The sequence below is a fragment of the Schistocerca americana genome, chromosome 7 (genome assembly GCF_021461395.2).
Source record: "Schistocerca americana isolate TAMUIC-IGC-003095 chromosome 7, iqSchAmer2.1, whole genome shotgun sequence".
Lineage (NCBI taxonomy): Eukaryota > Metazoa > Arthropoda > Insecta > Orthoptera > Acrididae > Schistocerca > Schistocerca americana.
In genome coordinates, this window is record NC_060125.1 from 532747762 (window position 1) to 532760745 (window position 12984).

Consider the following 12984-nt stretch of genomic DNA (forward strand, 5'->3'; position numbering starts at 1 on the left):
TCATCTTTAGTTTTATGTAATAAATGACTATTTCCTAAAATATGGTTAAATTTATTGGATAAACCGGAATGTGAAATTCTTTCCTCATATTAACTGATTATGTGAAAGGAAAACAAGATGGATCTGTAGTTTCGTTTCGAAAACTTATCAGTGAGCGACACGACTCATACAGAAGGCTGTGCATTCCCCACTACTGGAGTGTTGAAGGCAAGGCAACTGAAAGCGTCAGAAAATCGAAACGGCGAGTGCAGGTGCACTTGCCGGGTGGGCGGTTGCAGTGGGGTTATAAGAGTAGACAGTAGTGTGAGGTGTAGTGAGTGTGTGCATGTACAGTGTTTGTGTGGAAGTTTGTGCCTACCCAGTGTATCATTTGTCTCAGGTGAGAAACAGAATCCAGTGTGCTAAGCCATCCATTACTCAGGTGCTGGAGTTCAGTCGCAAAGTTTTTTGTAGCATACATTCGTAGTGCCGGTGGGTTACTACTGTTGATTTTATTCAAATATTTGTAAACATAGTATGCTGCTCGATTATGTGCTGTTGTGGCAGGTTTACAGAAGGCAATATTAGAGCGGCTGATGACTATATAAATAATGTGAGAATTATGATCGCGGAAAGAATGTTCCCTCTGAGAAGCAACTACTTTACAGGCGTTGGTGTAGGACATTAGTTACACACATGTATTGTAAATGCATAATGCAATGGACTATTTATGAATCCCTTATGCTATCGGGAACAGAACTGACTAACGAGAAACGTGACGGCAGAGAAATGTAGCTCTCGGATGCTGCGAGCTTCTCCTTGTACCAAAAGACAGATTTTGTTAGACGTCGGGAAGCGAGAGGCAGTGTTCATTGCGCTAACGTTCTTAGTTTTTATATGTTTATAAAGTGTAGTCTTGCATTCTAGAGCAAGCGTTTGAAACTTTTGTAGGACCCAAAAGTTCGAAAGACTGGTACATTTGAGTGAGTAATTTTTTACATCGTAAATTTAATAGTAGTGGCATAAACATGGTGAGAACAACAGCGTTGCCCGACATTGTTGTTAACGTCGCAGTTTTTAATTTGTTGTGGAGAGTGTTGTGTATAGAGTAGAATACTAAATCACTTTATACCACTTGTTTATTTGAATTTTTTTCGTGGTTAAACGTTTCGCTAATTATTTTAACACATTCTTAATGTTTTCTCATTACAGATATCAGAATCAACAGGAACTAAACAGTCATGCTTAGCAGCAGAACGAAACACATCCTGCATTGCTGCCTACTGCTTACAGTAATAGCTATCTTCGAAATTTGCACTGGTGGTATAAGATTAGGAAGTGACAAGCAACAAGATTTTGATCCCTGGGAACGCTACGGGTACTTTGGGGCATTCTCACTATACCTCATACGCCTGCTAACTTTCTTGCCACTGCCACAGGTGCTATTCAACTTCGCCGGTCTCACCCTGTACAATGCATTCCCCGACAAAGTGCCGCTGAAGGGTTCGCCACTCCTGGCGCCGTTCATCTGCATACGAGTCGTTACACGAGGTGACTACCCGCAACTCGTCCGCAACAATGTGGCTCGCAATATGACATGCTGCACGGAGGCCGGTCTCGAAAATTTCCTCATAGAAGTGGTGACCGACAAAGTGGTCGGGCTAGCAAACCACAGGCGGGTGCGCGAAGTAGTGGTGCCCGCGACCTACCGTCCGAAGAGCGGCGCCCTGTTCAAGGCCCGCGCACTACAGTACTGCCTCGAGGACGGAGTGAACATACTCGCCGACAACGACTGGGTTGTGCACCTCGACGAAGAGACTCTGTTGACGGAGAACTCCGTTCGAGGAATCTTGAACTTCGTCCTGGACGGCAAGCATCAGTTTGGCCAAGGATTAATCACGTACGCCAATGAAGACGTCGTGAACTGGGTCACAACATTGGCTGACAGCTTTCGCGTTGCGGATGACATGGGGAAACTTCGGCTGCAGTTTTCAATGTTCCACAAGCCGCTCTTCAGCTGGAAGGGCTCATACGTTGTAACACAGGTAAGTATCTTCATATTACATTACATGGGATGCAAGGTGTTACTCAAACTAATTTACAGACTGTGTTCTGATACTGAGTTTTCAATATATGCGGCAGAGGTTGTAATGTAGTAGATATATAACGTGAAATAGTTACCATCGACTAAATACATAAATTGTTTCATTATATGTTGTCGTTACCGGTTTCGAACAGCCTGCCTAGCTTTTAATTGCCAAAAGCATTTTAATCATAAATGCTGGAAATAAATACAAAAATAATTGCTATAACAAGAGGCGAAAACGCCAGAGTAAACACAAATAACAATTAACTCAATTTCTTCACATCCCGTCGTCAATGAATCTTGGCATTGTTATTGAAATATGTAGTTAAACAAACTCTGATGATGATACATTTGATCGGTTTTGAATACTCTACCGGTGTGTTACAACAAAAGTGTGTCACAGTCGTTGGTGTGTACAACTCACGTCAGTCACGAAATACAAACTGCAAAAAATTGCATGGAGTTACGATGATGACCGATTATCAGTGGTAACCAGTTAACTTTTTCATAATATTTAGTGATGTCAAGGCATTTTCAATAAAAACATGTGATAATCCTTTTTTAATTTTAAAAAAATATGTTGCAATGTAACAATCGATCAACACCGACTGTCGTAAATGAACTGCAGGCTTCTGAACATGCGATGAGTATACGAAGCAGGAACGGCAAAAACCCAATGTAATGATTTTTCATCAGTTTAGTGACTGATAGCTGTTTGCTGAAAACCATATAGTCAAAGGTACCTTCAACTTGTCTTCCAAACAGAATGTTTATTTTTATGTATTGGCCTATAATTCGCACCATTCCAGCTGTACTTTCTTTGCAGGTGAATTGCAAATTAATCTGCCTTTGCACTGACATAATTAATTGTGATAAAGAATTTATATTGTTCTTGGTGAGGTCTAGCGCTTATTGGCCCGTGCTGTACTACTTGCGGAGGGTTTAGAATTCGGGTAAATGCTCTGGTTTGTGGATTGCGTGCCTATTTGTACTGTCAGGGTATACGAACGTACGCGATAAAGGTAATATAGTTCGTTATAGGTGTGTTTGATACGTGGAATTGCCCCATAGAAATGCAGGAAAAATTCTGTACCGGCAGAAGCTCAATGAAACATTGAAATAAACTGTTCCAAAATTGACCGGGAGAATTCCAAAAACTGGTTACTAGAGAGAGATGTATGAATATCGTGCAGATGCTGATGTATTGCTTCGGTGGGTGTTGTCCTGATTCAAACAGCAGACATTCATCAGGGAATAATAATAATAATAATAATAATAATAATAATACTTTTCGTGCTCAGTCCGTGATAGTAACTAAAGATCACTTATACGTGACAAACATCCTCTTTTGCGCGCTGCAGCGATTAGTGGACTCACAGTGCCACGGATGCGCGCTGAACGGTCGTGCTGTTCCTTTGATTGCAATATTGATTAGTAATGTAAGTTTGTATGCTGTCGCGGTGGGATTCAACCTTCATAAAAGTTTTCTGCGTCGTAGAATGAATGAAGCCATAAGAATTGTATGGAAATTGATTAGAAATGTTCTCTTATTACAGTGTTGTGAATTTATCATCTGCTTTTGTCAGCTGCAATTGTTTAACGGCATATCATCAGGCGCAGAGGGAGAGGAAGATGAGGGTGCAATATACATCGCCGACGAGGTCACGAGAGAGAGAGAGAGAGAGAGAGAGAGAGAGAGAGAGAGAGAGAGAGAGACCCCAAGCTCAGAGTGGAGAAGAATAGGGAAGGAAAACGGCCGTGCCCTTCCAAAGGAACCATCCCAGCATTCGCAATAAGCGGTTTAGGGAAATACCGCAATCATAATGGCCGGAAGGTAATTTGAACAGCCATCTTCCGGGAAAGAAAGAGCCTAGTGTCTTCTCTCTGTGCCACTTCGTCCAAGAGACTCTTGCTAAATATCGGTTTCCATAGATGAAGGTAATTAATAGTTTCTGTGTGAAGCCCTGGTATTTAGGCCCTGCCATATCTCGAATAAGTTCATTTTCGGGCATGTCAGTGAGTGCGTCGTAGAATCCTCTGCTGTAGGTGATTACATGGTTGTTGTAATGAATGTAATTTTTGTTTCCCTGGAAATATTTCTAACCGTCCATATTATTGTTGTGAGCATGCTATTGGCGTCGCCTGCGTTGACCACACTTGACATTCAAAGACTATCATATTTCATAATTAACCGGAAATAAGCGTTTATTTTGTTCATTATCACAGTTGATTCAAGGTATGGTGCCACGGAATGGTAGGTCTACAACTGTTCAGTATTGAAGAAATGTGATATTTGTTTATTTCGTTCGTATCAGTTGCATTTAAGTTTTTGCTGCGGTGGTTTTCAAAAGGCATGAATAGCTTTTGTACAGAAAGTTAAACTGTGGACAAGTAGTTCCATTGATATGAGCCTGTATCAATGAGAGTACTTGTTGTCTACGTCTTAACTTTATGTGGAGAATCTATTCCTGCCTTTTGGCACCATATTATATGGCTAGTTACGGTTGATAACAAGATTTGTGGTTTGAAAATGAGCGTGTCAGCCCGAAACCGGTAACCACTGCAGCAAAGATTGTATATCGAAGATGAGACGGACGAAATTAAATATTTTCCAATTTTCTCATTTTCACCGTAACCAGCCGCTGCACGTAGCGGTACAGCAGACTGTGTAAAGCGACAAGGGAAAGTAAATAACTGTCTTCAACAGGCAATTGTATTTTGGGAGCAGAAAATATTAACTCTTAACAAATCTTCTCATAAGTAGCCGATAAAATTAGAATGCTCTAGGACGAGATCCCAATTTTTAGGTTAGTTAATAATAGTTATATATAATTAGTTGCCGAGATTAATGGTTACCACCTAATTAAATGCAACTTGAAGACTAAAATAATTATTCTAGTCTCAGAGCATACAAGCATCGCGCCAACGAAAAATTAGACTGGATTTACTGCCCGCGTAAGTAGCCTAGTTTTATTGCGGCCACTTATCTCATTCTGTCAGGTGGAATGCACTTTGTTGCAGCGATTAGGATAGGACTTCGATCCCAAAACGCACGATGGCAAACACACAGCCGTTACAGGAAGGAAAGATGATTTGGTTTGAAGTTCGGTCGACGAGTTGGTCATTACTCACAACAGGTCGGATTAATGAAGGAAATCTCTAGTGTCATTTTTAAAGGAACTGTCCTGAGATAAGTCTAAAGCTATTTAGGGGAACCATGAAACCTAAATGTGAGCAACATGATGGGAATTTGAACCACGAACCTCTCCAATGTTCATCCGCCACTTCATCTTTGCGTAACCTCTCTCGGCTGCTGTTGAAGATAACGGATTCATGAAAACGTTCTTTGTGTGTGGCAGCTGTCACGATCATATGACTCATTCAGTCACGAGTTATACTTCGCTAATTCCTTTCCACTGAATGAAAACCATTACTAAAAATATAAAATGTAATACATATTTCTATACTTAGTCAGGCCTTAGATTTATTGAAGTTTATGAAGCGCCATACTGTTTGATGGTACGGTGACTCCTACATTTTGTTGGAAAATGATTGCTTCTGTACAAAAAGAAAAATTTAAACAAGCTGTATCTGCTAACATACAATTTTTCTTTGTGTTGAGCCGCGTCATGTCCAATGTGATGTTACTTGATGGATAGCAAATTTCCGAGTATACTCTGAGAAAAGCCACTGTAAACTGGGAGGAAATGCCCGTTTTATCCATCCAGCGAAAGTTTGCAAGACGATACGAATCAACCCACAAAAAAACTTAGTTAGCTTCACAACTGCTTTACGACGCCAAAAAGTAATTCACCGAACAACCACCTTCTGTGTCATCAATTCAAAGTGTTTTTATCGATGCACTGTAAATAAAGAAGATTCTTCTGTTATTCGGAGGTATTTATATTCCTCTCTCGTCAACTGCGTCATGTCAAGCTGCAAGCACTGATGCGTCCGTTTGTTGCAGCACCCTATAACAAGTGAGCACCGTCACTTGAAACAGTTCTTCTTCTTCTTATTATTATTTTTTCAAGTGGTATATGCGAACGAACAGGTAGATTGCATTCAGCTATTTGTTTGCTGGGCGTTCGACTCTGTACTAAAAGGCCAAATGATGACAAAGGGTGCGGAGTACGGAGTGTCATTTCGAATATGTGATGAGCATGAAGAGTTTTGGACCAGCAGAGCCCAGTACTTTCGTACTGCACGGCAAGTGTAGAATAGAAACGAAGGTAATGTGCCTTAACGACAGCTGACGTTTTCAGTAACAAACATTTTGTTAGAATCGCTTTGTATGATAAAGTATTCACTTGTTTTTTGCCTTCGACAAATGTGGTATGAAGTAAGATGTAAGTACGTTTTATTATACAGTTGGTTACTTTGTCCAGTGAAATGTACCTGCATTTTGGTAAAATTTTGTCCATCAGTATTCATGTGTACATAACTTATTACCTTTGTTTGGACGAAACATTGTTAATGTGAATATTTTACGATAGTAAAGGATACTAACGTAATAAATTCACCGAAGATCGAAGTATGTGACATGATCTTCAAGTGACGTTGTCAGTCCTTTCAGGACTTTCTTTTCTTAACATGCATAACATCACAGCACGATTTTCTCTCTCTCTCTCTCTCTCTCTCTCTCTCTCTCTCACACACACACTCACACACGGGATGATGTGGCTGTGAAGTCGTAAGAAAGTAAATCTCTTGCGAAGCCAAAGTCTCCGGTGGCCCAGTAAGGTTGCACACCAGCAGACCACGCGTTATACAAGTGGGTAAGCTCTACAGATTTGCAGCTGTGGCTATGAAAACTCCCCCTCTCCCCCCCCCCCCCCCCCTTACTATTCACTCATTAACATAACCAGTTTCTCCCTTCTACTACGACTGAATTTATTACTTTCAAATATTGCGTACACTTCTTCGTCTGCTTCTTTCCTGGTTCCTTCCTGTCCATCTCACCTGAGCGAGTTAACAATGGGATGTTGCCGGCACTGGGACAATTGACCTTTTTGAGCACATTTCATTAAACTATTCACACTATTTACTAGACTTGCCGCTCTGTAACTTCAACTTGTTGCGGCAGATAAGTAAATTTTTGTTGGAAAAACGTTTTTACGTTCACACAAAAACCAATCGCAGTATACGGGATGATTTTTGCAATTCAGGGCACACAACATGCACTACATGGACTACATAAAGATTTTTTAATGTAAACTTTTTGTCTATGTTGACCTGTGATTTCCATACTGCGTCTGTCTGTGACATAAAACATCAATTAAGAGTTACCTGCGTCAGTCACTTTTATTACCCTCTTTTTTCCACGATGCGTTTCAAGGGCTAACACCCTCATTTTGAGGTATATTAATGGTTTACATGAGTATTTCATAGAGCACTGGGAACATCCACGAAAAGAAATAATGGTTTAAACTACTGACCCCTCCCCCCTCGCGAACATGCGTGTGTAACCTCTGGACATAAGTCATTGAAGAAAATAAGTGATTGACAGGGATAAATGTTGTAATATTCGAACTGTAACAAACATATTTTTCACTGCCAGTCCAAATACTATTCAACTGTCCTCTTGCTTGTTGTCTATTATGATAAGAGTGAATATGTTGGTATTGTGAGCTGGCTGTATGGCCACACGGCAAGAAGCAGGAGGAGAAGGGACGAGGAACATGATAATTTAAGCCGTTGGCACACGGACCGTGCATTCGAACATCAGCGATGAGCATGCCGAGTTCATCATGATGCTGAACGCTCAGGAACGATGCGGCTTGTGCATACGGTATGCGTGCCTGGACATAATATTTACGAAATTTACGGGCGTCAAATGCGTACGGCAGCTTTTTAAAAAGCCGATTTCCTCCTCTGGCCTCAATATTCATGAACATGTTAAAAGGCAAAAAGGACATATCCATATACAGTCGGTAGGGACATGAGCTTACAAAATTTCCATTTCAAATAGTGCGATACAAATTCTGATAACCTTCTACATAAGCTGAAATAATGTTTGTCATTCTCGCTAAAACCTCAATGTCATTCTTATTTGATCGCTGTTTCTACTCAGTATCAGAATCTTTAAAACGTGTGAAATAAAAGACTAAACAAGGAAGTAAAAAATATATCGGTGCAAGTTTTCTTGTACGTTAAGCCAAACGAACACACACATTCTTAAGAGAAAACGCACTTACATTTACACAACATCGAATATTGTAGAATATACTTGTTTTAAATTAATTAGAAAGTCTAGAACCTAGCGGAAAACGCGAAGGTGAGTAAAAAACTTTTGGTGTAGTGAGACGCAAACCTGCAACACATCACACCTCTCTTTGTTAACTCTACCCTTTACGCTACACCAAACTTGGGTAATATGCGACATTCTCTTGTATGTTGCTATTTTCTGAAGGCTTTACTGGCAGATGTGTTATTAACTGACATTTAATTACAACAAATCTTAGCAAGAAAAATGTTTCTAAGGGATCTTCAATGTACCTTTGCCATTAAACGACATACTTTAATAACATCCTAGATACAATTCGAAAATTATTTTCGAGCTATATCACGTTTCGCGACATTTTATAACTCTAAACAGTAATGGCGGATTTTAGAGAAATAAATTTGCTGGTACTTTGAAATGGTATATATTCATAGAACGTAATTTGTAAAATCCACCAAATGTCGGCTTTATCTAAAAGCTAATACCGCGTCTCTACTCTCTGTACTGAAGATATGACGCGCATATGACGTAAAAGGCGCTTTCATCTCATTGGTATACGTTCAAACACAGGTTCAGAATGACACGCTCGATATTGCGTTACACCAGGGGTGCTCGATCGCGATCGACTAGGTCGATCGCCTTGGATTTATGAGCCGATCTTTCGAAATCAGTTCCAATAAGCTGTTCTTGTAAAATACCAATTTATTGACGGTGAGTGTTTCGAATGGTATTTGTAGGTGGTAAATCGGACAACAGTGTCTCTGCCTCTCTCGTCGCCACCTACATTTCACCACCTTTAACGCCCACATCAAACAAGTCTTTGTTCCTGCATGGCTAATTGTAACATCCCAAGTTTTCAGCGGAGGTTAGGTGAGTGGCCAACGCTCAGGGTTTACTGCGGCGTTAGGTGCGGCGTGCTGTGCAGGAATGGTGGGGGGGGGGGGCGGGGGGGGGGGGGGGGAGTGGGAGTGACAAGCTCTGCCCCAGTGCGCAACACAAACCTCTGTTTTCGAGCCTCCACAAAATGACAATGTGCATAACGCCGTAGTGATCAGTTAAATACCTCGTTGACAAATACCTTTTGGCTGCTGTCTCGGTTTCTTCGGCTACCGTTCGTTAGATTATTTTTCTGTCGTTTCACCAGCACGAGTGGGTGGCATTGTGAAAGCTTCACCCTCCATTGCTGATGGTGGACTGGCGCTGTCAAAACTTCACCCTTCATTGCTGCTGGTGAAGTTCTGCATCAGCAATGGAGGGTGAAGCTTTGCCAATGCCAGCCACCTGCTCTGGCAAAAGGTCAGAAAAATCATCAAACGAACGTCGGTCGAAGAACCAGAGATAGCAGGCTGTTTGTCAGCAAGTGGCCACGAAAGTCCAAGCAATTTAAGTAGCTTTTGTTATCGAAACAGCTCGCTGTTTGTACTGACATGTCAAATAATCGTCTCATCACCCATTTTGGAAAAAAAATGCGATCAAAATAGCGTAACAATACACACTACAGCGACAGAAAAGCAAAGTTTGTCACCAAACCTTTTTCAACATTTATGACGCTGTATATTTCAATTTTTTTCAGATGCAAAATACACTACTGGCCATTAAAATTGCCACACCACGAAGATGACGTGCTACAGACGCGAAATTTAACCGACAGGAAGAAGATGCTGTGATATGCAAATGATTAGCTTTTCAGAGCATTCACACAAGGTTGGCGCCGGTGCCGACACCTACGACGTGCTGACATGAGGAAAGTTTACAATCGATTTCTCATACACAAACAGCAGTTGATCGGCGTTGCCTGGTTAAACGTTGTTGTGATGCCTCGTGTAAGGAGGAGAAATGCGTACCATCACGTTTCCGACTTCGATATAGGTCGGACTGTAGCCTATCGCGATTGCGGTTTATCGTATCGCGACATTGCTGCTCGCGTTGGTCGAGATCCAATGACTGTTAGCAGAATATGCAATCGGTGGGTTCAGGAGGGTAATACGGAATGCCTTGCTGGATCCCAACGGCCTCGTATCACTAGCAGTCGAGATGACAGGCATCTTATTCGCATGCCTGTGACGGATGGTGCAGCCACGTCTTGATCCCTGAGTCAACAGATGGGGGAAGTTTGCAAGACAACAACCATCTGCACGAATAGTTCGACGACGTTTGCAGCAGCATGGACTTTCAGCTCGGAGACCATGGCTGCGTTCACCCTTGACGCTGCATCACAGACAGGAGCGCCTGCGATGGTGTACTCAACGACGAACCTGGATGCACGAATGGCAAAACGTCAATTTTTCGGATGAATCCAGGTTCTGTTTACAGCATCATGATGGTCGCATCCGTGTTTGGCGACATCGCGGTGAACGCACATTGGAAGCGTGTATTCGTCATCGCCACACTGGCGTATCAGCCGGCGTGCTGGTATGGATGGGGTCCCATTGGCTACACATCTCGGTCACCTCTTGTTAGCATTGACGGCAGTTTGAACAGTGGACGTTACATTTCAGATGTGTTACGACCCGTGGCTCCACCTTTCATTCGATCCCTGCGAAACCTCACATTTCAGCAGGATAATGCACGACCCCATGTTGCAGGTGTTGTGCGGGCCTTTGTGGATACAGAAAATGTTAGACTGCTGCCATGGCCAGCACATTCTCCAGATCTCTCACCAATTGAAGACGTCTTGTCACTGGTGGCCGAGCAACTGGCTCATCACAATACGCCAGTCACTAGTTCGACTGTGCGACCCGTGTGCCGACGGCTCGCGAGTCGTCGCAGACACGTTGCGCAACGCTGCTCGCCGGAGCTAGGAGGAAGCGGCGCGCTGCCCTTGGAGGTCCTCTGGTGTGGTAGGTTGCTCCGGCACCTGAGCGGTCAGCGGGCCATTGGGTACGCCTCCCCACGGCGCCTCTCCGCACTTCCTCATAGAACTCCCTCTTCCTCCTCCAGCGAGGTCGCGCTTTGCTCGAGAAGCTGGACTGGCATTCTGCATCTCCATACATGCCTCGCAAGCAACCACGTGGCACGTGTCGGTGGACACCTTATTCTACTGCTAGTCATCCATTTTGCCGCTCCATTGTCTGATGGAGACGGCCTTGCCGCAGTGGATACGCCGGTTCCCGTGAGATCACCGAAGTTAAGCGCTGTCGGGCGTGGTCTGAACTTGAATGGGTGACCATCCAGGCCGCCATGTGCTGTTGCCATTTTTCGAGGTGCACGCAGTCTCCTGATACCAATTGAGGAGCTACTCGACCGAATAGTAGCGGCTTCGGTCACGAATACCATCGTAACGACCGGGAGAGCGGTGTGCTGACCCCATGCCCCTCCTATCCGCATCCTCCACTGAGGATGACATGGCGGTCGGATGGTCCCGGTACGCCACTCGTGGCCTGAAGACGGAGTGCTATTGTCTGATGGAGACAGGTAAAAGTGTGTCTGTACTCTTTCGCACGATCCCACATTTCTATTAACTTATCTTCGCGGTCTTCAAGCGAGATAAACATTGGTGACAGCAGAATCATTCTGCACTGTACCGCACGTGCCGGTTCTCTAAACTTCCTCAACGTTGTTTCACGAAATGAACGCCCTCTTCCCTCCAGGGAGTGCCATTTGTGTTCACCGTAGCATTTCCGTAGTAATCGCATATCAAATCAAGCAATACGCCACTGATTTGCTTCGCTGTCTTAAGTCAACCTGATGGGATCCCAAACACTCGAACAGTACTCAAGAATGGGTCGCACTAGCGTTCTGTACGCGGTTTTCTTTATAGATGAGCTACACTTTACTAAAATTCTCCCAATAAACCGAGTCGACTATTCGCCTCACTTACTACCATCCTTACGTGTTCGTTCCATTTAATCTCTCTCTGCAACGTGATACCTGGACCGACTTTAACTGGACTGTGTAAAGCAGCTCACTACTAATGCCGTAATCCAACATTAAAGGATTGTTTTTCCTATTCGTGTGCATTCAGTTACTTTCTTTTTTCGACATTTAGAGCAGGCTGTCATTCACACACCAATTAGAAGTGTTTTTAAGTCATCTTGTATCGTCCTAAAGTCACCCAGCGACGACCCTTTCCCGTACACTACAGCATCATCAGCAAACATTCTCCACATGCGCCAGATCGTCAATGTAGACAGATAACAAGATGGCCCTATCACACTTAACGTGGGCGTTACTGACGATGCCCATGTCTGTTGCCTTCCACGACAACGTATTGGGTTCTGTTACTTGAAGAATTCGAGCCACTTGAAGTTGATGAGCTCGTTCTTGTGAAAATATACCGTTTCTTCGATCTTTTATCAGTTAGCAGTGTGCCACTGTGTCAAACGCTTTAAGGTAGCCTAGGCATGTGAAATCTGCCTGTCACCCTTCATTCCTGGCTCGCAGGACATCGAACGAGAAAAGGGCATGCTTAGCGCACGGGCGGTGCTTTCTAATTCCGTGTTGATCTGTGGATAAGACTCTATCAAGGAAATGTTGTACATTTACTTGGAATGTGCTCAAAAATCTGTAGCAAACGCACTCTAACGATGTTGTGGGTCCTTTGTTGTACCCTTCTTATATACGGTCATCAGATGCGCTATTTCCCAGTCGCTTGGGATTTTGTGCTTGGCGAGAGATTCACATTAAATGCTAGCTAATTAAGGGACCAGTGCCGAAGAGCGCTCTATAAATGTAAATGTCGTGTGATTAGGGCCTC

At 43.1% G+C, this 12984-nt stretch overlaps 1 protein-coding gene and 1 pseudogene across 3 annotated transcripts in view; both read left to right on the forward strand.

Annotated features, from left to right (window-relative positions):
• The first annotated feature begins 200 nt into the window (after positions 1 to 200).
• The window catches only part of LOC124622267 (beta-1,4-mannosyltransferase egh), a 255232-nt gene continuing 242448 nt past the window's right edge, over positions 201 to 12984 (forward strand). For all 3 annotated transcript variants that reach the window (XM_047147930.1, XM_047147931.1, XM_047147932.1), the window contains exons 1-2: positions 201 to 379; positions 1192 to 2024. In XM_047147930.1, coding sequence (XP_047003886.1) covers positions 1221 to 2024 — 804 coding nt within the window. In that variant the 5' untranslated portion in view covers positions 201 to 379; positions 1192 to 1220. The remainder of the gene's footprint in view (positions 380 to 1191; positions 2025 to 12984) is intronic.
• Positions 11365 to 11482, forward strand: LOC124623374 (annotated as a pseudogene).